At 41.5% G+C, this 27,564-nt stretch overlaps 1 protein-coding gene across 1 annotated transcript; it reads right to left on the reverse strand.

Moving 5' to 3' along the window:
• Positions 1-76: 76 nt before the first annotated feature.
• evx2 (even-skipped homeobox 2) lies at positions 77-2,762 on the reverse strand (the record flags this gene model as incomplete). The annotated part of the gene is made up of 3 exons (XM_080752647.1): positions 77-682; positions 1,789-2,009; positions 2,369-2,762. The coding sequence occupies 3 exons, from the start codon at positions 2,760-2,762 to the stop codon at positions 77-79; spliced, it is 1,221 nt and encodes a 406-aa protein (XP_080608773.1).
• Positions 2,763-27,564: the final 24,802 nt, after the last annotated feature.

The raw sequence follows: 27,564 nt of genomic DNA on the forward strand, positions 1-27,564 counted from the left end.
TATGTTATAGGCCTATCCCACAATAAGCTATTAGGGCAGAGCAGAAAATGAGCATTGCAGTAGGCGCTGTCACCAGTTATCTGTTAAGAGCAGTTTCTTCTCGTTGATCTGGCGATGGGACTGAGGTCTTGCTGAGAACCGCGGCAGAATAAGGCAAAAATCCACTCTCAGATCTTTGCCCCGACGCTGTGCAGGTGAAGTCACTGTTGGAGCCCCTGCCCAGCGCGCTGGCCGCCTGGCTGCTGTGACAGCTGAGACACGCGCAGGGCCCGCTGGAAGACGGCGCGCACGCGGCCGCAGCCGCGGCTGCCGCAGCTGCCGCCGCCGCCGCCGAGCTGTTGAGGCCAGCGGGCGACTGGTAGAGTCCCGGGTGCCTGAAGCCGCAGAGGAGCTCCGGCCGTGAGTAGGGGTGGGAGAGCGCGCGGAAAGTGTCGAGGGGGCGGATGGAGGTGGCGAAAGGTGACGAGGCCGCGCTTGACGCCGCAGCGGCGGCGGCCGCCGCCGTGACCCCGACGTGCGGGTAGTAGTGTAGAGGCATGTGCGAATGGAATGGGTACGGTAGACTTCCGGTGGCCGCGGCGTGCGTCATCATGTAGGTGTAGAAGCTGGGGTCCGCTGGATGGGGCCACGACATGGCCAAGCGTTGCCTTTTATCCTTCATCCGCCTGTTCTGGAACCACACCTGTAGAGACAACGTTCAAAAGAAGGCCAACATTTAACCACTAATATAACGCCCTCTTATTCTTATAGTGAAATACGGTTTTGCAACCTCTGGTTCACTCCACAGAAATTATCCTCATCCAAAATAGGGTATATACAAGCTCAGGCTTTTTCCATGAAATGAGTATAGGCCTACATATATGGAAACAAGCCACATGGCTTTCTTGGAAAAATACTTTTAGGCCTTATATTGTATACTGTAGCATACTTCCCTGTTCCTGGCACTGCAACCCTTTAATAAAGTATTCAATCAATCAATCAAAAACGCACACGCATTGCGAGCTTGTATACCTGCTATTTTTGGCTAATGTGTCCCAGAATATGTATGCTGGGGTTTTATGCCCAACTCTGGCATAAAGGTAAAGAGTATAGGTTTATTTCTTTGGTTCTATTCTTATCTTTCGTTAGGCCTACTTAATGGTGAGGTAAATGTACAGGCTACAGATCATGTTTATACCTGCATTGACAGGTTTGTTTTAATTATTTGTAAATGTATTTTCGATGGCTAGTGTATAGCCATCTTTGAATTGAATTGTATAGGCTACATGAGTCCAGTTAGCAATCCAAGCCAAAGTAAATACATCTATATTAATATTACTACTACAACAACAACAACAACAACAACAACAACAACAACAACAACAACAAGAAATAATGATAATAATAATAATAGATAATTATATTTTTGTTAACTTCTGTAAATTGGCATTGAGACATAGCAATATGGGCTGCACTTTATTGTTTTGCAGTCAATAATTGACTGAAGAGTGTGTGTGTGTGTGTGTGTGTGTGTGTGTGTGTGTGTGTGTGTGTGTGTGTGTGTGTGTGTGTGCGTGCGTGCGTGCGTGCGTGCGTGCGTGTGTGTGTTTGTGCGTGCGTGCGTGCGTGCGTGCGTGCGTGAGCGAGAGAGAGAGCACACCTGTGCGTGATCTATATTTACAAAAATATCAGTATCGAATAGAAAAATAATTAGTAAATGTAAATATTGTGCTCTCTCTCTCCCACACACGTGCACGCGTCGCTCACGCACTTATGTGATTGAAAACAATAAGGGAAATTGTTCTGTACCTTGATTGTAGTTTCAGGTAGATTAAGTGATGCGGCTAATTCACATCTTCTTGGTCTCGAAACGTAATTTTCCCTGTAAAATTCTTTCTCTAGTCTTCCAATCTGTTCTCTGGTGAAAGCAGTCCGGTACCTCCTGACTTGATCGGCATTTGAACTGTTTGATCCCATCGAATTACCGTTTAGGTTTGAAAGGGAGGATGAGCTTCCAGAATCAGAAAACCCTAAAATATAAAAATAAAAAAGAGGAGGAAATACATTCAGTTAGCTGCATGGATATAGCCTATCCTTCAGAACTACTAATTCTACATAGGCCTGCTATAGAGCCTATATTTGATAACCTATTATTTAACAAAGATTGAAATGTATAACATTGAGGTGAAGTTAATATGCAGGCACAAAACCCAATAATATTTATTAGCCTATTTTGTAGGATATATATAGACTATAGCGTATTAATACATGTTCTAATAATAACAACACAATAATAACAGTATAAATACATATTTTAAAAACATAATTGTGTAAATAAATGGAAGTTTTTTAGTTTTAGGAATAAAAAACAAAAACATAAACAAAATACCTTTGTTGTTTTCCTTGTGCTGGCTCGGGGAGCGATGCGACGGACACCCCACTTCCACATCACTATTCATATCTGAGTCTTGTGAAACTTCGGGGTATAAACTCATTTTCTTCCTGCTTTCCGACGACGAAATCTCCGCCGAGGAGGTGTTTTCGCTGTTGTGGTGGTTCCCGAAGAGACTGTCAATTTCAAACTTGCCTTTGGTCGGGATGTCCCCGAGACTTCCATGGATCGAGGCAGAAGTTATTCGCGGGCTCAGTCGGCCACTGTGTGGAGAATTTTCGAGGGCCTCCAGCACTGAATTCCCGGCCACGTCTGAGAGCCTCTTGCCTGCGACGGGGCTGTGCAGACCCCTCTCCATCAAGATCATCTCTTTTCTTATCCTCTCCATCATTAAGCCGTGGTGCGAGGGATGGGGGAAAAAACTAAAACAGTTGTCCAGAGCCGCGGTGCGCCGGTGAGTTGTGACGGAGGCTAATCCGCATTCAACTCAGCAACTCTCTTCTTTAAATAACTGCCTCTGAAACCTTTTTATAAGCTAGACCGCAAAAAACACAAGAATCTGAATGCGATCAACGAACAACACTGACTCAAGATGACCCGTGCATCCTTTCCTAGCCCGAAATGTCATTCATCAAAGGGTGGGTTGCTGCTCGTCGTTAAAATGCTCCCGTGACGTTGCTCGAATGATCATTTATTGTAACAGGTTTATAAGCAAATAAATACGAGAGGGCTGTCAGTTGATGATGGAGGCGGCCTTCGGTCAGACGAATATATCCAAGTGGAGGGGAAGAGGAGAAGTGAGGAGTGAGGTGCTTGTCCCTGGGCTGATCTGAGTCTGCTTCACATTGCTCTTGGGTTTGGCCTCTTGGGTGAAATTGACAGTCTGATTAATAAAATGAGCCGGGCAACATTTCCCTCTTCATTTAGGAATATTATTATGCTTTGATTCTCTATTGTTTCTCCTCTTCTGTGTACACCCTCCCCCTTTGTTATCGCCCTTTCCTTTCTTTATTCTCACTATACCTTGCTTTTTCATTTATTTTTCGGATGATTTCCTTTTTTAATCTTTTGGTGGAGGTACAAGTAGGCTATATTCATTGTTGTGGGGATTTAGATAATTGCGCAATATGGTTCAACCTATTTTTGAATCGTGACTCACTTTTTCTGTTTTGTTTTGTTTTGTTTGTTTGATCTTTTGGGTTTATTTCGTTATTTTTTATAGATTTTGTTCCTCATCCTTCGACTCGTCAACTGCACATTTTGAGACGTTTTTTTTTCTTTCTTTTTTAAAACGAATTATCCTGTAAGGTTGCAGCCGTTCACATTTAGTTGACGAATAAAATGCATATTAGGGTATATAGCCGAAATATAGCGGAGGCTTAGTGTCTCCTGTATCTCTAAAAACAAAAACTGATAGGCTAACAATCAATATTTTAATTTCGCAATTTAATTTCACACAGTCAAATCACTGTTAATCCAGTAGCACTGTAGCTATATTTTCTAATTCTTTGTTCTGGTGTTGAACTTGTGTATATTGTTATTACACAAGACTACACTCACTGTGCGTTGTATCTACAGTAATAGCCTACAGAATAAGATCTTTGAAGAGCTTATCATAGCATCATCATCATCCGCGACCTGCATGCAGTCTGCAAGGATTTCATATTGGAAAAGTCCTGACGACTAGACATGTAATCAGCAAATTGTTGTCTCAAAATCTGTTCAGAGTAGCATTCTCCACTTCTCCAGCCAAGGATCTCTCGTAGTGGCAGCACTGAGGAAGAGAGTACAATAATTCTCTATGTGTATCAGACTAGAATAAAAGCCATGGAGGATGGACCCCCGGCTATGCCTTGAGATCAGTGTAAAAGCACCATCAATGTTCCTCTGCGCGTCCTTTGGCGCCTCCCACAGTTCTTTCTAAATCATTACACGTCTACAAAGTACAGTAGACCAGACAGAGCCACTATATCAGATAGAGAAAATTATTATTCTTAATTTATTTTGGTATTTAAAAAAGGCATCTTTGTTGGTGAACAATTCAGATATTTTCTCCAGGTGTTTAAATTGTTTTAAAGCCAGCTGTCTCACATGAATACTTATTCTCACATTTTCAAACACAATTATATATTATATTTAAATGAAAACATTAAAACCAGTACCATTAGTTCTTTACCCAGGACAGTGCCAGGATCTGTGTCTTGGTTTGCATCCTTGGCCATATTTTCAACCCTGAACATTTATGGCTTCCTTTGGACATTTAGTTGCATCCATCCTCTGTCTATGTTCCTTGTTTGACATGTATTTAGTCTTGATTCCCTGGTTGTTTATCTGTTATGTATTGGTAATTCATATTTTCTGCCAAGTTTGTCTGTCTTGTGTTTGTAGTTTGTACTAGTTTCCCCTGGTGTTGTATTGTGTATCTTATTTTGTAGTATTGTTCCTTCTTGTCGTTCCCGTTTGTCCTGGTTGCTGTTACCTGTCTTGTCTCACCAGTCCTGTGATTTGCCACTGTTTCCACCTGTGTCCTGTTAGTCCACTGACCTATCCCAGTGTTGATCGTCAGTTGATTTTCACCTGTGTCTAGTTAGTATTTGCCTATTTATATGCCTTTGAGTTCATTCCCTCTGTAAATGTGTGTCACATTTGCTAGTGTTTAGTTGTTAACTCCTAGTTGTTAAAACTCCTAGCTCATATTCTTACTAGTAGTCCATTAGCATTTCCACGTTTTATTTCTTTGCTCCTATCATGACTAATTCATATAGTCTCCTCGTGTTGTTCTATTGTTCCTGGTCCTCTGTTGTTAGTTAAACCCCTAGTATTCGATTTGCCCTGTCTCTTCCTTATCATCCTCTACCTCTGTCCTGCACTCCCTGGTTCTTTCTCTTGACTTGATTCTGACAGGTAGTGCAATATATTTAAAATCCCAATATCGCAATAATTTGAGCAAAAGAAAAGAGATGGACGATAATAAGACGTTTGATTTGTGGGGGGGGGGGGGTAAGAAAAATAGATGGTTGTACTGTATATGAAGGACTGATTAACACTGGTGTATTCTAATTTCATTCATCAGGGCCAGGGGTTTAGAAGCGGTGCATGGCTGGCATCACTATAGCTCTGGTCCATCGCTTTCACCTCCCGCATTGCTCCCGGTGAAGCTCTGACAGACCCGTCGGGAAACGCATGGACTCGAGATTGTCGGCCCCGCCGAGCGCTCAATACTAGTGAAAATAAACAAAACCGTTTCACTACTCACCAAACCAAAGGTAGTTTTGCGTTGTTGAAAGTCTATTCTCCACGGTGGTAAACCTCTCAGCACCCCACCTACTCTGTAAAATACATTATTTTTGTCATGAAATAAAACGCACATACCTCAGGCCACCTAGCGGCCACCGCAGATACAATGGTTCACAACCCGGAAATAAGCGGCGGTCGAGTTGGATGCACTTTATTTCATGCCAAAAATAATGTATCTTACAGAGTAGGTGGGGTGCTGAGGGGTTCACCACCGCGGAGAATAGACTTTCAACAGCGCAAAACGACCTTTGGTTTGGTGAGTAGTGAAACGGTTTTGTTTATTTTCACTAGTATTGAGCGCTCGGCGGGGCCGACAATCTCGAGTCCATGCGTTTCCCGACGGGTCTGTCAGAGCTTCACCGGGAGCAATGCGGGAGGTGAAAGCGATGGACCAGAGCTAGCATCACTAAAGAGGAGTCAGAGGACTCCCAATTTGATGCTGCTCATTCTCCAGGTCTGTTAAGATAATTTCTTCTACCTGAAACACATGGTGATTTGTACAAATTGGACATCTTATTGTTCTGGTTCCCTGATTTGTCTGTGTGCTACAATAGTGGCCCCCAGGGTTCCTTGAAGGAGTTAAATGAACCACTACTGGTCTGTAACTCTGAGTCTACTACAGATGGAACCAAATGGATCCATTTGTTACATCTGTAAAAATAACCACTGACATGATGAACCAGTGCTGTAGACCTACAGTATTGCAGGCCACAGAATACAGAGGAGAAATAGAAAAAGTGCTTCTTGGAGCACAGGTCTCCACCAGGTCAGGTAGGTTATTGTGGGGCAGCAATTTTCGCCAATCAGGAGGATGGAATATGAAAAATCTGCATCGATCACTTGAATTAATGTGTATCAATGTGCGTGAAGTTTGGACTACATTTGTTGGAGTAATGTAAAAAAAGAATGTTGCAAAAATCTGCCTCCTGGTGGCGCTATAAGTTCCTCAAGGTATTGCGAGTGTATGTGCAACTCTGTGTTCATGATTTGAGCATTTTTTTAATGGGCCATCTTGCAAACTTTAGGCTAGATATCAGTCTTCGCCAATCAGGATGGAATATGGAAAATCAAACGGATCTGTTTTGACCACATCTATAGAGATCATGTGTACCGATTTGCATGGAATTTGAAGGAGTAATTAGTTATACATGAGTCGGCATCCTGGTGGCGCTATAAAAGGCAGATGTGAAGTGTGTATGCACGTTTTACACAGATTGGTGCAGTTATGTAAAAAAAAGAAGAGAGAACACAAATCGGCCTGTTATAGTGCCACCATGAGGCTAATTTGAAAATGTTCAAGTGGCATTTCTTTCTTGGCCTAGTGGGAATGTGCGATTTGAGGCATTTTGCTCAAAACAGAGCACTCTTGCAAACTTTGTAAGCCAATCTTAGCCAATCAGGATGGAATCTGAAGGGGGGTCCACTCTATGTTCCCCAGGTTCTATGTTCCCCACAGGTTAACCAGCATTAGTTTTACTGAGGTTAGGGTTAGGTTTGTTAGGTTTAGGTGGTAAGTGGGGAACATAGAACCTGGGGAACATAGAACCTGGGGAACAGGTAAGGTCCCCTGCCAGTACTGTTTTGCAAAAATCTGCCTCCTGGTGGCGCTATAACCAGCCCATGTGAAAGATTTAGGGCAGAGGTTCTGCTCTGACATCCAGGGAGCGTGTGTGCACAGTTTCGCTTTTGGTCAAGCCAATGGTGCGGAGATTAGCTGTTCAGACCGACACACACGTATGGACGGACAGTGCAAAACATAGTCTCGGTCATGCCTTCGGCCTGGCGAAGACAATGTCATTGCTTCACAAGATGAGCTTACATTTTAAGTATTCAAACAATATAAAAATTGGATAGTCGCCTGCACTTCTCAGCACTGAAAAAAAATGTTAATGTTCAAGTAATAATAGGTGAGAATTATGTAAGTGTGAAGTAGGAAACTGCATGAAGATGAACTCCACCTCTCCCTTCCTGTTCTCTCTCCAGAGACCAGTCATTGAAAACAATTGGTTGTGTTCATTGGAACAGCGGTTCTCAAACCTTTTCATGTCAGGGACCCCCAAATGAATACACACTTGGCCACATACCCCCATTTGAAAATATTGTGCCTATACATGATTTGTGCCCTTAAAACTAAATAAAGCTCTTATTGAAAATAAATAATAGATCTGCTATTTTGAAATAGCCGATGGGGTTAAAGTGGCTATACTGATCATAATGCTATACTACCTAATTATGCTCAGGGCCCCCTGGAACCTCTTCAAGGACCCCTGGGGTCCCCAGGCCCCACTTTGAGAACCATTGCTTTGGAGTACAGGGATAAAGTGTTTTGTTTTTTCCTATCATTGATTACACATTAACCACAGGAACCCTAGCATTCCTGTGTTCTGGATATATATATATGGATTGGCAAAAATAACAGATCTACAAGCTCAAAAAGCATGGAATTGCAGGCAGTGAAGTTGGACATTTTTGGTTAAGAGATTTGGTATAAACAAAAGAGATGACCACCTGGCTGGGGATCTCAGTCAACAAAAGTTTAAAGGGGAAAACCACCCATTTTCAATATTGAACTATGTATTGTATTGAACACCGGTGTGATGTCATCTTGGTGTACTTTACAATACAAACCCCCAAATCAATCCTCCGGTTCTAGGCAACACAGTAGGAGGGGAATTTTTTATTTATTTATTTCTTATCCTCTAAGATATATTAATGATAGTTCAATATTGAAAAAGGGTGGTTCTCCCCTTTAAGTGGTTAATCACTAAGATAAGCGATTACAACAAAATAGCCAAAGAATATCTTAAGGTAGTTGTAACTACCATAAAATAAGTTGCTGTTGCATCTCTCAGGGACATGGAGCTTCACCAAATCAAAGGGCCCCCTCATTAATCGCACAACATAGGTTGAGTTTGTGCAACCGGCGAATGCACGTGCATGTGCGTTCGGTGCACGTGTCACCGCAAGCACGATCAGCACACCACAGCTGAGACTGCCTGTTTTGTTTTGTTCAAGTCAATAGCTTGAGTCTCTGAACTAGTGTCTGTCTGTGACTTTACAAGCTATATTTATTATGAAGTAGGTTACTTTATGGTTATTACAGAGGTAGGTTACAAGCACACGTCTGGTTACATTGTGTAAGACAAGTCATAAGCTCATGGTTTTCATTTCGTCATTATGAACTTTTGCCAAATTCTTGTTTTATCAAATTGCTTCAATAGAAATCAGATTTTCTCCTCAAACTGTGAGGCTTTCAAAATAAGAGTATTTTATTTATACAATTAGAAATGTGTAATGTATGTGATTAGACAACACCGATTTTACTCTGGAATCTAGCTACTGGAAGTTGGAAGTAGACTAGATCAATATGTTATCCTGTAACTTTAACTTTTTCAGTCATATAACTCATGAATAGAATGAACCAATATTATGAATTATGAAGTGTAGATATAATATTTTATCTTCAGGCTCTGCTACATATTTTGTCCCTGCTCAGCACAATTAGACAACAATCATTAACCATTAAGAGCAGGGAGATAGATATTTAACTAGAAAGATAAAATCTGAAAATGCGCGTGTGGTTGCCGTTTACTCTAATGGGGAGGGAAAAAAAACTTTACTTCAGATGATGAGAAGAAAGTCGGACAAGGTTACATCAGATGGCATGAACTATAGTTCAGCCAATCAGTTAGGGGGAAAAGGTATCGTGATGTCTGATTGGGTGAAGGGTTACAGCAGATGATGAGTAACTCGGACAATTACTTAAACTAGCTCTTACCCGTTCAAAGATATGAGCTCCAAAATGATGTGCAGTGTGTGGGTTATGGGATGTGCACTGTGCATACAGTATATGAGGGATGGAAAGTAACTTTAACTGGTGCTTGCATGATAATATGTAGGAGCATCAATGTAAGAAATACCCGTTTCGTTTAATGGCTACCCCCCCACTACATAAGGCTACATAAGATGATGAGAAAGCTAGACAAGAACTATAGTCAGGGCAACCACACTAATAACCCAGGGACGCATACACAGGATGAACACAAACATGCGCGCAGGGGGTAGGGGGGGACGGGGGGGATTAACACCTCCACTTTTTTTGGGTGGGGTGGATATCCCCTCCAGTGTTCAGGTCCAAGAAAAAGCCGCAAATATGATCGATTATACTGTACACACTGAGTAGTTCTCATTTCAAGGCGTATTACTGCCCTCTAGAGGCACAGTCCCACCAGTGCAGTGCAGTGCAGTCGGCAGCTCAGCTCAGCTGTTCTGAATGAGTTTAATTAATGCAACGCGATAGTGACAAGCAGGCAGGCAGTGGCAGAAGGAGACCGTCATTGCAGGTGCTGGACCTGCTGCTGGTGTGTGTAGGCTAGTCTCGACATCATTCTCAGTCAAAATGAAACGGTCAAAAAACCAAAAAACGATAACGTCGTTCTTTAAATCAAGCAACAATGTAAGTAGACCTACCTTTGAACAGATGCATAATGGAAATGCAATTTCGTTTGTCAACACATTTTACGTTTCCTCTTGTTACTGTGGTTCCCAACTTTTTCATGTCGGACCCAAAAATGGACACCAATGAGGCAATCACTCATGGCCCCACGTGAAAATAAATCAGTGAAAGAGTGAAAGAATCACTGTCAGTGTCACTCACTGGTCACAGAATATTTTACTAAAGTAAAACACTGTACATGCATGTGGTGTCTTCGGTTTGAAACTTGTCAACATGCACAGAACATAGAACAAATTGTAGTGATTTAATTTTCATGATTTATGAAACTTTATGACCAGGCGAATTCTGACAACAACAACAAAAAAAAGACAGCAGCCGACATGTGTCTTTGGTTTGACACAGGGATATGTCCCCCCCTCCTCGGGGCAAAAGTGGGGGGGATATCACCAAAAGTGGGGGGGATACCCCAAAATTTTATGTGCGCTATGCGCGCGCACATACCTCCCAGATGTGTCCCCTTCACTTTTAAAATGCCTCCTGCGCCCCTGAACACAAACTTAGGTGACCTTAAATAACCTGCCCCATTGGTCAGCTGATTGCCATGTCAACATATGATGTATGGTTCTTGCACAACACTGTATACACCCACATAATAATGCACATGTGTGAACCTTTCGAGTATAAAGCTAGGTATCATCCAAGAGGGCGATAGCAAGAGGGCGGAACAGACTCGTACTTCCCGTTTCTGCGTGGCGTATAGTGGATACCTTTTTAGGAGGTGGAAGCATGTTTGGAGTCTATTCATTTACAATGAGAGAGCTAACGTGAACACAGAGCAAAATAATAGTTCAGAAGCTATGGTCACTGATCTAAATATTGGACCCGATCATCACAAGCCTCATAATATTAACAAAATTGTCATACTAAAGTGGCTTTTTTCAGCGACACAACAAAGGAGAAAATCAACTTTATTATTGCTCTTTATCTGTCCCAACAACACACTCTCGCGGGATCTATAGCACCAGTAAACAGGACATGCGCGAGATTTGCCGTCAGAGCCGGTGCCCACTTAGGAGTCTATTTGTAGGATTTGTGTACAATGTCCCACTCTAGTGGATCCAATGAGGTTGAGCTATCTTCTTAAATTAAATATCAATTGGTATCATTCCTTGCAACTAGCTGAAGGAAACGTAGTCACCAAGCACCACCACTAGGTAGGCAGTGGTCCACCAATGTACTTAATAGAATTTGGCACTTTTCTTTGCATTATGCTACCTGTTCTAGCACCACCATAATGTCAAATGAAAACATTTGTGTTGGAGATTTTTCCATGGACCACTGTGTGCATTTAGGCCATAGTTTGACACTGATCAATCCAGCTTTGTTCTAGATTAGCTGTACGCTGTCAGATCCTGGACTTGTGAACCCATTGCTGATTTTTTGCGTCCTGGTGGTGCTACTGTATAATAGGCCCAATGTAAAAAGGGTGACATATGTTCTTCACCTTAGACCTTTCATGGCAATCGGACAATGCATGTATGATTTGAGGCATTGTGTCTCAAAAATGTGTTTTGCTAAAGTCTACCTGCTGGTGGCGCTATAACAGGCCAATGTGAAAAGGGTAGCATTTGTTCCTTGACAGTGAGAATATGTGTGGCAAATTTCACGGTAATCGCAAGCTGCGTTAATGATTTGAGGCATTTTGTTCAAAAACGGAGCTATAAAAGTTGGCTGATGTGAAAAATGCAGTGAAAAGGTTTTTCCTTTGCCTCTAGGGAGTGCGTGTACAAAGTTTGACACTGATCGGTGGAGTTGGTAAAACCACAAATCGGCCTGTTATAGCGCCACCATGAGGCTGATTTTAAAAACATTAAGTGGCATTTCTTCCTTGGCCTATTGGGAATGTGTGTGTGCGATTTCATGATAATCGCACTTTGCGTTGTGATTTGAGGCATTTTGCCTCAAAACGGCTCAATCCTACAAACTTTGGAAGCCAATCTTAGCCAATCAGGATGGAATATGCAAAATCGGACGATCATATGACTGTCGAGATACTGCCTACCGAATTGTAGAATTTGGGACAAAATCTGTAAGAGTAGTGTACAGAAATGTGTTTTGCGAACATCGGCCTCATGGTGGCGCTAGAGCAGGCCCATTTGAAAAATGTGGGTCAGAGGTTCTCAGGGGTTGACAGTAAGGTCTCAGAGGCACTTGCCATATTCTACTTGCCCTCAGGTCTTGGCCACTTGCCCCCCCGCAGCGATGGAAATTATATTTACTTAAGTACTGTACAATACGTTTACTTCTACTCCACATCTTGGATCCTAATATTGTACTTTTACTCCACTACAATTATTTGAAAACTTTAGTTACTAGTTACTTACTGCAGATATACATTATAATATTATAAGACATATGTAAACCACTTTAGCACTTTTGCTTTTACTTTAGTAGTCTACTTTTACTTGTAAAAGAGTATTTCTATATTGCAGTATTGATACTTTTACTTAAGTAAAACCTTTGTGTACTTTTTTCTACAACTACCCCCCCCCCCCAACACACACACACACACACACACACACACACACACACACACACACACACACACACACACACACACACACACACACACACACACACACACACCAAAAAAGGAAGAAGAAAATAAAATAGTCTTGCTTGTTTCTCTCTCACAAACAAAACCTGGCAACGCTGGACAGCAGACCATCAGAGTCGGAGATGTGTTTATGTTAGTTGTTAGCACAGAACGCTAACAAGCAGGCTGCCCTGCAGTGCTGCTCATGATCTTATATATACATTCCTCTAAGAGCCGCATCCCACTTCACGCCCCCTTTACATCGACTTCAACTCATAGGTAGTCGTCTAGGACGCGTGATTGGAAATGACACCCGGGCTCCAGGGAAACCCCGCCCACTGAAGCTTTTGATTGGCTGAAGCGGAGCTAGGGAGCGCTCCATTGTAGTCGCTTGGACAGGGCGTTTATCGTGGGCTTGCCCACGATTGCATTCACCACGGCTTCGTAACTCGCGCGGCGCTCCGCCGGCCGCGCGGCCCTGGCCCGCTCTTCGCGGCCACTCGCGCCTGCGGCGCTCGGGGGGCGAAGAGCAGGACCAAGGTCCGCTGGCCTGCGCGCCGCTTGCAGTGTCGTGGACAATCGAGCGGCTCCGCCTGGAGCCCGGGTGTCATTTCCAAATACGCGTCTAGGACGTAAGGAGTACCGCCCCTAACCCTATGCCGTCCGCTCATTCGCTAAGCACGAGAGAGAGGAGGCAACAGGGGAGGGGGTGCGGGCAAGCGAGAGAGAGAGAGAGTGAAATTTGACACCACTGTGTTTGCATGTTATGTGCCTGCTGCAGAGAAATAGCAGAGGCTTAACAGTCACTTCTCTCCAGTGCGTCCGGTGGTCAAATATGTCCAACCGGAAACGTGCGCTGCGGCACAATAGTTCCGCCACAATAGTTCCCCCCCCCCCCCCCATTTTTTTTTTTTTTTCTTTTTTTTTTTGCGGGCGTGTGAGCGGGCCGAAGGCCCGGGAACCTCTAGTTAAATACATTATGTAGCGCAATACAGGGAGGGAAACATCGGGAAAGCACTATTGATAGCATGGAAAATAGACGCTTCACTCGTAAAATAGACGCTTCGCGCCGTTCGCGGACATGTCAATGTTTTAGCGACTTTTGCGGTAATAGTTCTGTCTTCTTTCACTTTCTCCCCAACGTTTGGTGACCTGTGCTTCAGCACGTAAAGTGCGTGCATTAATCTGGCCATGCTGTAGCATAATGTGAGTGTGTATGCCTTGTAGATTCGCTGTTTTTGACGGAGCTCACATAGCCACTGGCTGGCGGCTGCCTGCACGCGCGTTCGTTCAGTGTGTGTGTGTGTGTGTGTGTGTGTGTGAGAGTGTGTGTGGGGGGCGTGTGGAGGGACTTCGGAGGGAGAGAGAGACGGACAACTAGCCCTGTAGCCCCTGTTCAAGTATAGGCACACATCTCATTATTATGTTGCTCAAAATGTGCACTTGCCCGTTCGGGCAACCCAGGAGCACAATTCACCTGCCGACCTTTTTATTTACTTGCCCCGGGCAGTCGGGCAACCGTTAGTGTCATAGGCGCCGACTCTGTGTGGGCTGAAGGGCCGCGGCACCCCGCGAGATCAAGCCCGAAATTAACACGTACAGCTTTGTTTGAGGGTGGGGGCTGAGGGAGCGATAGAAACTAACGCTGGGACTGGAGGCGGAGCGCTCCCATAGCCTATTTGCATGTATGCAAACATGCCTAATAGTTCTTTTGTTTTAATCGGGCAGGTACATTCCAGTGGGGGGGCTGGTGTGGGGGCTGTGGGAGCGATAGAAAGGGAGGCACTGAAACTTGACATGGATGTCATAGCCAACCGCTTCATATCCCGTGCATATGTAAGGAGTAGCACCTTCCTCACTAAGAAATAAATAAAAAAAAATGGTTTTGTTTTGCTGCAAGTAGCCTACTTGTATGCGGTGTTCACTTTATAGGCCTAATAGGCTGTTGCAATAGCGTGGCCATGGTTTTAATACTATTTTGTCTTTCTTTGCATTTTATTTTCTGTCATTTAGCAGACTACTGCATGATGCACGAATACAACGGCGAGACGGCACAGTGTCTTCTCTAATCAATACAATGCCATGGCATTAGCTAGTTTTTTGTTTGATACTTTGATACTATGGTGCTTAACTGTTGAAACATGCTGAACTTTCATTGTAAAAATGTACCACTGTACTATTGACAAACTGTAAATAAAGTATCTATTTGAGAAAAAATGCCCTTTTTTGCGACGAAGACGGGGGGGGGGGGGGGGGGGGGGTAGCGCTCGATGCTTCAGCACCTCGCGGCATGGACAAAACCTGGCGCCTCTGGTTAGTGTCAATCCCTGGGTTCTGAATTGCTATCCAGGGAGTGTGTGTGCTCATTTTGGCAGCAACCGGGCCAACGGCGACTGAGATTAGGTGGTAACAAACTGCGAGGACGCACGCACGGACACACAGACGGACACACAGACGGATGCACGGACGGACGGAGGGGAAACATAGGAGACAACAACTTCACAAGAACAATGTTGGTGATACTTAGACATTTGCAAGTTTTCACATGCATATGATCAACTTCTAAACAATTTTCACACTTTGTTTTCACAAGTGTTACTTTGCCATTTCCTGGTTAGCTACAGTGAGTAATAAATAATAAGGCGCAAGTTGACACGTAGACGGAGGGCCAACATGCCCACCCACATAGAGTACATACAGACAGCACCGAACAGCACCAATCGCAGTTCTTGCGTCTTGCGTGCTCTGCTGGCCACGAGTGTACAAGACACAAATTGGCACCTCAACAGAGTGCAGTCTAGTTATATTTTGTGATGTTTTGCAAGTAGCAGCGTAACCTGTGATTTGATTTGAAACAGTGTGGGTAGCTGGCAACACCTTTTTGTGTGTATTCCTCTTGGTCAATATTCCTCTCATCTCCCTCTTACACACACATCATTAAAGGCAACATTTTTATTTATTTTTTAACCATTGTTCAAACTGGAGATTTTGAGCTCTGACATAATCATGCTAATCTCTTGCCTTTCATGGTTCGCATCTGGTGCAATTTCTTTGGGGGCCTAGACATGACTTGTATCTATACTGACTGTACATAATACTGTATTTAACAGTTAGAAAATAATGTGTGCACCTCCTCTACAATGACTGTGGCTTCCAAAATCTGATTCACCCTGCATTGGATCCATGAATTTAGAAAATGTCTAATTGCGTGTTTTTAAACCATAGACACATTTTTCATAGTTTCAGTCAACATCTTGAGATTTAGAATATCTTTAGAGCCCTAATCAAGCTCACAGATTTCTTTATTAAGTGGGCTAACATACACTTCAATCCGCATTGGTCATTTCCCTTATGAATGCGGGCAGTTCTCCATGGACATTTGATGGAGAAAAGTATTTTATTTGGGTCAAATTGAATGCTCAGATATTGTCTTGTAACATACAGTATGTACTGTATTACCTTGCTTATTGCAAATCGCTCTGGATTAAGAGTGTCTGCTAAATGCCTAAATTGTAATTGTTAATTGTATGTATAATTAATCCCTCTCATTGTGTGTTAAATAAGCTTCCTTTGTCTATGTGCAACGGAAAACACCAGTATCAGTAAAACGACATGATCTCACCAGATATAATTATTGGGAACAGGAAAGATTTCAGTCAGTGGAGTGCATACCTCAACTAACACTATGCAATTATCAAGATATGCCATTCCACCTGAGGTGTGACCATAATGATCTTGATTGTGACCTTGACCTTTTCAACCCAAAGGTATTCAGGAAAGCCCACTGACCATTTCCAACAAGGCTGATAACTCATCCATCCTCTTAAAGCTAATCATTTCTCTGGTGTTTGCACCGAAATATCCCTGCCATGCCTATATAAAATCAAGTTGGGTAACACTTGTTATGGAGCCCATGTCTATCATTTTAACATTTAACATAATTATAGTTATAAGAACTCCTATCATGCTTTATGGTAAATGCCAAATGGTAAGACGAAATTAATTTGCAAGCGATATTCGTGTCACGGCAACCACACTTGCAATTTCCCAGACTTGTGTGTATCTTGTGCATTACAATTGGGATTACAGGTGTAACAATACATTTTAATAGCGATACGATACTCATCATGATACACGGTTGATGATACAGGTTGACGATACAATACTGTACATGGAGGATATTGGTTTATTCATGGTGAAACGGTACAATTCAATTAAATGATTAAAATCGATATAGTAACTATTTAGCAAAGAAATTAAATATGAAATTATCTCTTTGGTGCAGTCCACTGATCATTCCCACCAAGTTTTATGAAAATCTGCCCATCTTATTCTAGACAGACAGGTGGAAAGGGGCATCTGTTTCTCTGAGTGGCCACTGGCTTCTCTGATTGGCCAACCCGACCCGTCTGCTTCACTGACTGTCTGTGGCTGAGCTTTGCATCCATTGCAGCTTTGCAATGGATTCAGCATCATGAAAGGCCCCTAGTTTGACCCCTCACATGCTACTTGGAGCAGATTTATTTTTTGTGTTTTTTTCCTGTATAGCAAAGTTGGTGGGACACAGACACAAATCAGTTTTTTATGAGGTTTCCACCAGGAGTTTTGAATATCAACCTTTTGGTACATATTGTTGCGCGCCTTTGGAAACACATTGGTGGTAACGATTTACTTTGCAGATTTTCTTATGTTTCCCTTACTATTTGGCAATGTAAACGTATGTTTTCTCATGCCAATAAAGCTCCTTTGAATTGAATTGAATTGCATCAGTTTGTATCCCTTTGCCAATATTAGTGCCGGACCTGCCGGTGTGTGGTATACAACTCCAACATGTCAGACAACATGTACAATCAGGTACAGGAGCATTGCACAAATGCATGGACATGTATTTTCGAAGGTAATCGGTAGAGTCGCAGGAAATAAACTCGCAGAGATTGTTATTATTAACTTTAGGATTACGCATATCTTTCTGAGGTTAAGGTTAGGAATATGGTTAGGTTTTGGCACTGTTTAACTGAGGTTAAGGTTAGGAATAAGTTTAGGTTGAACCATTTTGGCATAGTTTACAGAGGTATATAAGGATATTAAGGATCTCAATGGAAAATAACAAATAAGCCTTGCCTTACTCGAGTTTCTTTTTAGTTGACATTGTATCAGTGAACTGTACGGTCATGAAACTGTACCTTTTCCTATCCAAAACTTCTAATCGGGAGATAAGCGACCGTCAGGTCGCAGCGTGATTTTAGGTCCAAAAATGTGTTAAACAAATCGGCATGATGGTGGCGTTATATGGGACCGATAAGTGTAGCCATGCCGTGTACCGATTTGCGTGATTTTAGGGCACAAATTGTAGGATCTGTGTCCGTAAATGTGTTTTGCAAGAACCGGCCTCATGGTGGCGCTAGAAGAGGGGCATGTAAGAAAAGAGGAGATCCATGTTGATGAGATGTGTGTAGACATCTCTTTGTCTGTGGCAGAGCAACGCGGTGAGCAGCCGATTTGGGGGGCGTCATTTGGTTGTTTTTTAGCTTTTTGGCGGGGGTCCCTGGGGGTCCCTGGAGCTGCAGGGGTCCCTGGAAGGGTGGAGGTTGTTTATTGGCAGGCAAGGATTGTATGTGGAAAATTTCACATGGATAGGGGCAACGATGTCATTTTGTAGTTTTTTTGCTTTTTGGCGGGGGTCCCTGGGGGTCCCTGGAGCTGCGGGGGTCCCTGGAAGGGTGGAGGTTGTGGATTGGCAGACAAGGAGTGTGTGTGGAAAATTTCACATGGATAGGGGCAACGATGGCGGAGATATGAGTAGGGCAAAAGTGTGACGTGACGGACTGACTGACTGACTGACTGACGGACAGGTGGTGGAGGTTTTGATAGTAACTGCGACCTGACGGTCGCAATAAATACCTCAATCAATCAATCAAAAGGCATAAACCATCAGGCGAGTTTTCTCGCAACCTGTGTGTCTGCCTGTCTGTGTACCTTTTATCCCAATATGTAGCGATGCCTGATGTCATCAATATGATGTCATTGCTACCGTAGGTCGCAGTTTACAGTCAAAACCGTCACAGCTTGACCGTATCTGTCTGTCCGTCCATCCGTCCGTCCATCCGTCCGTCCGTCCGTCCATCCATCCATCCGGACGGACGGGTAACACCTGACACTGGTTCCCCTGACACATCACTGTGACATCACAGGTGACAACAAAGTGATGTCAGATACTCAGAGCAGGGATAACGCCTGACACTGTGGTTCCCCTGACACATCACTGTGACATCACAGGTGACCTCACAGTGATGTCAGATACTCAGCAGGGATCTCCATATTTGGGCATAAACAGGTGACATCACAGTGGTGTGGCTGGTTCAGACAGGGATCTCCATGTATGGGCATAAAAGGGATTGTATGTTGTGATGTCATTTGAACCACTCTAACAGAATCCCTTTTATGCCCATATATGGAGATCTGTGATGTCATCAATATTAAGCCCATATCTAGCAGGACTTCATATGGGAATGCCCATATATGGAGGAAGACAGCCCATATCTGTGTGGCTGGTTCACACAGGGATCTCCACGGTATGATGTCAGATGTGATAGACGTCATATGATTTTCACATAATGAATAACTGAGTAAGCATGTCTGGGGTCTCACAGCATATGTCTATAGTGTACACAACATGGATCTCCATATATGGGTACCAGGAGTCTCCATATGGGTAACTGGTCCGATATACTGTACATCACAGGCCAGACGGCCAAGACATGGCGCTTGTCGGTTACTTGTCGCACTGAGGCGTCTTCTAGTACTAATTACTCTGACAACAGGTACAATGGGTATCTCATAACCGGAGCAGCATGTGTTCCCAACAAGCATCGCCCTAGTAATAATTATAGGACTAATTATAACAATTTTAATAATAATCTGAATAATGTAAATAATTTTAAGAGCATCAGACACTAGTTCTGTCTGCTGCAAAGCTTTTTGTATATAGGCATAATGATTTCTTGACTTTCCCCCCCATCTGTCTTACTGCATAAACATTGTCACAAAAACCCATCTATTAATGCAATCTGTTCATTATAAACAAATCTTATAACTAATAGATATTAAACCAAGGAATTATCACTGTAAAATCCTGAAAACAAATAATAGCCTAAATAACTCTGATGCTTTTTTAAATTATTCATAATCTCAGAAGCATCCTGTTAGAGGATGCCTGGCCTATCCGTGGCAGTGGCAGTGCCATTAGAACCCCAAGCTTTGGCTAAAGTCAGCACAAATGTGTCACCAGACTCACCACCAATGATTGCCTTGTTTTTATTGCATTTGTCATATTGGTTATTTTATGTGCTCATTGTTTTTGTGTGTGGTGTATTTTTCTGTTTTGTGGTTGTTTTTTGTCTACCTGCCTAGGGACAGCAGATGCAAATTAACTGCTATATAACTCTGGTGCAATTACTATTTAATGTGTGCACTGTTCCTGTTATACTAAACAATAAATTAAATAAAATGCCAAACTCCCATAGTAGTAGATATCATTTATTGCCACAAAACCGACACTTTCTGAGCTAATACTCAGAGGAAGCTGCAAGCTCACTAAGCTGCACTTCCTCTGTTGGCAGAAGTAAATATGATCTATATCACCAGAAGTGCATAGAAAAGGTGTTTTGTAAAGCTAATAGAAGTCGTACAGACTCATATAAAGGATATGTCACAATTATTTTCATAGAAATATAGTTGCAGTCCATAGGCTAATATCTGTCACTGCGACTGTTTGTGCTTCATTTGTGTGTTAACTCAAGGTCAAAGGCAATGGTAATTGGCAGCCTACATTTCACTTATTATTAAGTAAAACTGCCTGTTTTTGTTTAGAGAAGACAAGAATGAATGGTAGTTAGTATACTGTAGATTTAATCAGTTACACCAGAGGTCTTCAACAGAGGGTCCGGGACCTCTAGTGGGTCCTCAGAGTTACTACAGGGGGTCCACAAAATCTTTCTGTGGTATTGGAGTTTTTTCTTTTACATAAACCACTTGAACCCTAGCATCCCTGTTCCGAGGAGAACTTAAGCCAAAAATAGCCAATCTACAAGCTCACAACGCCTCTCACAAGGCGAAGGTTTGGTGTAAAAGGAGCAGACAAAAGTACAGAGCGAAAGGTCAAGTTTACTAAGTGTGGTTAGTAAGTGGTTTTAAAATGTCTGAAAATACACATTAACATGAATCCAACATGATGGCACTGTCAAAGTTCAAGTCTATGCAGCTATCTATGAAAACAATTAATCTGCAACACCATTTTATACATGGGGGTCCCTGCTTCATCTCTCTCAGCTATAGGGGGTCCTTAGTCTGAAAATCGTTGAAGACCCCTGAATAACACTATATCTGTATGCTGATATTATAAATTGCATTTTAACATTTGTATCTGTGCACAAAATAAACAGTAGTAAAGTTTCAGATGGACAATCCTGTTTTTTAATCAGTTTCCATGTTTTATGCATGGAAACTATCACTGCTACCCACTATCAATGCTGTCTCTCAACCACAATGTAATATTTATTTTATTTTTTATTATTTTTTGCAAGAAGATGAAAATTGACCGGCCCTCAACAAATCAACTGATGCCACTCAAAACCACTATATACTTTGACATGTTGGTGTGTCTTTGCAGATCTTTCAAATTGTAATTTAATCACAATAGAATAGTTTTAATTTTATTTTGTTGTAACTTTTGGATACACATCACTTTTTTTTGCCAAAGAATGCATTGGGCTTAACAAGACACTGCTATATTCAAAACTGTATGATATTTAAAGTGCTAGGTGTTGCTGGCAAAGGAGAGAGTGTTTTGGAATGGGAGATAAAATGACAGAATTTAGAGAGATTAAAGTCAAGCTGGGGCACCAGTATTCTGGATGAGTTGTAAAGGTTAAAGAGATTATTTTGGCAGCCCAGGCAGGAAGGAATTGCAATGGTCCAGACAGGAAATGACTAGAGCTTGAACAAGGACCTGAGCAGAGTCCCTAGTGAGGAAGGGTCTGATCTGATTTATATGTTGTCAAATGTAAACCTGCAGAATCCGGTTGTGACTCTAATGTGCGCCTCACACGACAGTTGGTCGTCCAGCGTTGCACTGAGAATTTGGAAGTCTTGGCAGGAGTCACTATAGTGCCAATGGTTGCTGTTAAACAGTTATGCAATATCACACTTTTTTATGGGTTCAAAAGTAAACATGGCACTGACATGTGTGTATATGCTCTAAAAGAGGCAGTCGGTAAGTACAATAAACATAATTCCACCATGTTTACATGCTTCCTGGACGCCTCTCGAGCCTTTGACCGCATTAACCATGGCAAACTTTTTGCAAAACTAAGAGCGAGGGGTCCCTTCCTACTTAATAAGAGTTTTACATTTTTGGTACTCCCATCAAACCATGCAAGTAAGATGGGGTGATACTATATCTGGTCCATTTCAAGTGACTAATGGGGTCAAACAGGGTGGGATAATATCACCTGTACTTTTTAATTTGTATATGGATGAACTCTCTGTCAGTCTTAAAAAGTGCAGGACTGGCTGTATGATGGGAGAAAGGCTTGTTAATAATGTATGCGGATGACCTGGTTGTCATGTCTCCCAGCTCTGCTGGGTTACAGCAGCTGCTTAGAGTGTGCTCAGATTATGGTCAGATGTTTGACATTAAATTTAATCCTAAAAAGAGTGTTGTCATGATAATGAAAACTAAGGAGGAACGAAAGGCAGCTTTCCCTTCTTTTCAGCTGGCCGACAAGGTGCTTAATGTTGTGAACAAGGTCAGATATCTGGGGCACATCATTAGAGACGACCTCAGTGATGATGATATACAAAGACAATACTGTAAACTATATGCACAAGCCAATATGCTCTCACGTAAATTTTACATGTGTACTGATGATGTAAAGATAGCCCTTTTTAAAGCCTATTGTACACCACTGTATACTGCCCACTTGTGGTGCAGTTATAGCAAAGGTAAATATAATAAGTTGCGGGTGGCATACAATGATGCTCTCAGAATCCTGCTGCGGTCCCGAGGTGGACAAGTGCCAGCCATTTGTTTGTGAACAGTGGGGTTGCCACTTTGAATGCGGTAATCAGGAATCTGATGTACAGTTTCATGATGAGGTTGAAGGACTCAAAAAATGAAATTATAATGACTCTAATAATGCCTAAAAAGAGCAGCATTAGATACTCCTCTTGTCTCTGGAGACATTGGATTGAGTGTCTGTATGTTTTTTAGTGCCTTTTCTGTTGTGCACTGTTGTTGTTTTTGTTTTAATCTCTGTTGTCTCTTGTATTGTTGATTGTTGATATATGGACCTGTAGAGTCTGAAATAAAGATTGATTGTAATTGATTTATGATCGTCAGTTGTCACATTGTTTGCTGCGCAGTAGATCATAGCCCATGCTATGTTTTAAAAACAACCAATCTGTTTAGTTCTGTTTGAGATTGAGATAAACAACTGTTGACATTGGTTTATCACTGCTACCCACTATCAATGTTGTCTCTCAACCACAATGTAATATTTATTTTATTTTGTATTATTTTTTGCAAGAAGATGACAATTGACCGGCCCTCAACAAATCAACTGATGCCACTCAAAACCACTATATACTTTGACATGTTGGTGTGTCTTTGACAGATGTTGAAGAAACTTGATAAAGGCATAGCTAGGTACTCTTCTATCATAACATAAAGATTAGCCTCATCCCTTTATAATTCTCTCCACTACACTTGTTTACTTGCATCCTGCATTAGATAGATTACCAGAACACCTCATAGCAGCCCAATTGAAAGCCATGTTTCTCAAAAGAATAGGAGAGCTGATAATAAAGAACAAAATACTAAGATTTGTTAGTTGAACTGTTGACAACGGTTGAAATCATGACGAGTTCTCAACCATCATTAGCACATGCTGTAGTTGTTCGTTTTAAGCCTCTGCCTGTGACTAAACTAAGTTTTTTTTTTTGCCCTCACCCTCTTTAGTTCCCATCCTACCCAAACGAGCTACCCATCACACACACACACACACACACACACACACACACACACACACACACACACACACACACACACACACACACACACACACACACACACACACACACACACAGATTTCTTATTTTATTGATATTTGCTGTACCAGAAGCATAGAAGGTCCAGTGCTTTAGACTGGCTAATGAAGGCCTCTCCAAACTTCTGTGTTAGAGGTGAACAAAAGAGGGAAACGTTGTGAACACGTCTCTCTGTTTAAGATATTTGTTGGTCTGGACATCAGTACTGGCCATTATGTAGGCTGTCTGCACTTGAGAAGATAGGACCCTTGCTCAATATGTGCCTTGACTTCTGCTTTTGTGTTGAGTAAGAGAGCCATCTACTGGCACTTGTATGTGAATACAAAATATACCCTTATTTTTTCTACAATGTTGTTATATAGAACTATTAGATTTAAAGCCATTTGTGATTTTTAATTCATTTTTGTTGAGGTGACACTGAAATGTTTCAAATGTTTAGTTGTAGCCTGCATTTACCAGCTAAATGCATTTCCTTTCAATCAGTCTAATAATGTAAACAACTGTCTATTTTCATAATTATAATAGGCCTATATTATGTAGATCTAAATAATAATTTAGACCCAGTCTGTCTAAATGACCCTATTCATGTACTGATAGGCATTATTTGTTTAATTCATGACCACAGTCTAAAGTGTATTTGGCCAGAATAGCATCTATCTTTTGAGTAATCAATGTAATTAATTGTATTTCTTTGAGCAGCAAGTGCAACCACCACACAAAACATGCTTCTGACAGACTAGGCCTATTCAGTAGCATTTATTATACCTGTTAAGAAATGGTTTGACCTATACTAATCTCATTTGGCATCAATCGGAACTTTTCTGAATATTTAGGCCTGCTTTCAGAATTCACGGGTTATTAAGACAACAATATAGCCTACTGTAGGCCTATAATGGCATATAGAGAACGTACTTTGCTACGTAGAACTTTTTGCAGTTTTCAACAAAAGCACAGAGTTCCATACAAAAGGATCCTAAAAGGATAAAACTAAGAAAGCACTGGCATGGGTCCTGTGTATTATTCATTTAGTCAATGTGATAATCACGCATTTGATGTTTTCATGCGGGATGATAGCTTACACAATCCGGATAAATGAAGGCCGCACTTGTATGTCTCGTGACGTGAGATATCACAAATACAGTTTTGCACGTAGGCCTAACACCTTTGTAAGATCTAATAATTGCTATAGGCTATAACCTCACGATTTACCAGTTAGCTCACCGTTATCTGATCTGGCCTATAGCTTTAGCGATGATATGAAAACAAATAATGTCTCAAGTCAAGAGAAATGGGACATTAACAGAACGGTTGGCTAAATAGTCCTTGTCCGGATGTGCCCGTTTAGATTTCATTAGTTAAAGTTAGTCTTTGAGAAATTGAGAATATCCTTTTACTGCCAAATTCTTGGATTCTCTTCCTGCAAAAGAATTACATCAATAAAAGGCAATCGGTTTTCGGCACTTGGTGAATGTCCTCAACAACACCAATAGTCACTCCAAAGAACTTGAACGAGGGTAAACCACAAGCAAGTTTATTACCAAGGACAAAGGACGGCGGATAGCTTCCTTCAAAGGGTCTGGAAAACAACCCGTCTAACGACAACAATTTGGCTCCAAGTCGTCGTGCCACGTCTGGGAAGGAACTCAAGGAAGTACCATAAATGACACTAAAATGAGCCTTTCTCACGTATACAGCAGCACAGTTCTGGGACTTAATTTAACTCCGAAAGTCTAAAAAAATATACATATATATATTTTTTTAAATATAGGGCCAATACATTCTGAAATTAAACATGATTTGGGGAAATCATGTCATGGCCTGCCCTTAACTATAAAGAATTGTAAAAGTGGAATTAATGGGGGGAAAAAGGACATGCCACGATTTTAGTAACGACGGACAGTTATACCGATACATTTGTTTTGAACGATAAAGTGGCATTTGCTTCAAATTGTGCTCGTTTTTCACAATTATTTTGTTTATGGATTACAAATTTGAGGATTTGGGAAAATGCGTGTATAGGCTATAACTATTCAGAAGACTAAATTTGCATAATATATATACCTATATCTGCGTGCAAGAATGAGCTGAGGTTAACGTGAATTAGGGCGTGCGTACCACGTAGGCAAGTGTATGGCAGGCTATACAATATTTAATTTGCAAATGTCATTTGGACTTATAAGCTTATAAGTAACATTTTATTCTTGTCCTATTTCAGTCTATTACATTGAAGCCTATATAGAGTAACATGCTACTTATACGACATAGGCCTATGTTGCAAAGACTTTGAAAAGCCTTCTCCTTTACATTGACTGCCTAAATCTAAAACCAAAATGAGCAAACTTCAAATTATTCTGATACATTCAAAATCTTCTCTGTTAATTTAAGTTAAAAAGTAAAACAAAAAGTATTGATTGGTTAATTGAAGAATGTTTTAGGGAAAGGTACAGTTTCATGACAGTACAAATCACTGGTACAAGGTCAACTTAAATGAGATCATAGTAAGCTTTTCGGCTTATCTGCACAGGAACTGCTTATCTATACAGGAACCACTTATGTATCTCATAAGGCCAAAAGATTGTTGTCATTGCTGCATTCATTTCGGATTAAACGGATAATAATGATAACATCATGATAATGATAATAATAATCTTATAGGCCAGCGATAGCCTACTTTTTGTTTCCACGTCTAATTACCGTATAGGGTCAAAAAGCAATGCCTGTATGCCTGCATAGGCTATAATGCTGAGTCTGACTTATTAATAGCCTAAATGTTTTTGATTGAAGACTTTATTAGAAGTTTGCATAGGAAAAGGTACAGTTTCATGACGGTACAGTTCACTGGTACAAGGTCTACTAAAAAGGAGATCCTAGAAAAGTCTAAGCTTATTTCCACAGGAAACCATTTAAGTATCTCATATAACATTGAATGACAGACGAATAGAACACAGTACTATGCAGTAGAAATGTAAATAAAATGAAAGAACAAAAAAAAAGAAAACAGTAAGTCTAAACAAACAGTATAAGTATATACAAAGAAGGGGCAGGGGAGGGTATATGACTGGGTAGCCTGGGTTTGTTTTGCAGTTGCGAGCGGCTGCTGCCTGTGTGGTTTTTCAGGGCAATTTTAAAGGATGCTCCTTTATGGCCTTCGGTAAGGCTTTCCACATTTTGGGGGTATAGCAGAAGAACGAGTTTGACCCTTTGTTGGTTTTGACTCTGGGTTGAAAGTGGGTTAACTTGAAAGTGATCTGTGGAAAGTGATCTGTGGCACTGCCTCTGGTGTTGTAATTATGGACATCCTTAATGTTTTGCTCCTTTATACGAAAAATAAAAACGATAGCAGGGAAACAGTTCAAATGTTATACTAAAACTGATGGCCATTGATATTGAGACATTTTTGTAGGCTACTCAGTGGAAATGATGGACAAATACAACTATTTATGGACGCATATCGCCCCCTGCTGGATTAATCCCATAGCACTTCCAATTATAGTACACCAATGTTTTCGTGAAATATTGTGTCATTTAATTAAATTATAGCCTTTTTACTGTGCAATTGGCCATCTGATGTCTTCTTTTCTTCTTTTTAGGTTTCAAAATGTTGCCCCATGAATCCCTGTCATTTTAAATAGGCTATAGTCTAGAATAGATTATTGTTCTCAGTTAAATGACACTGAGTCTTTGATATGTGTTGTATTTAAAGTGGCTTACGCCTGTGCATTAGTTTAGGATATTCAT

This window comes from Nannobrachium achirus (assembly GCF_963921795.1).
Source record: "Nannobrachium achirus genome assembly, chromosome: 22".
NCBI classification, from domain to species: Eukaryota; Metazoa; Chordata; class Actinopteri; order Myctophiformes; family Myctophidae; genus Nannobrachium; species Nannobrachium achirus.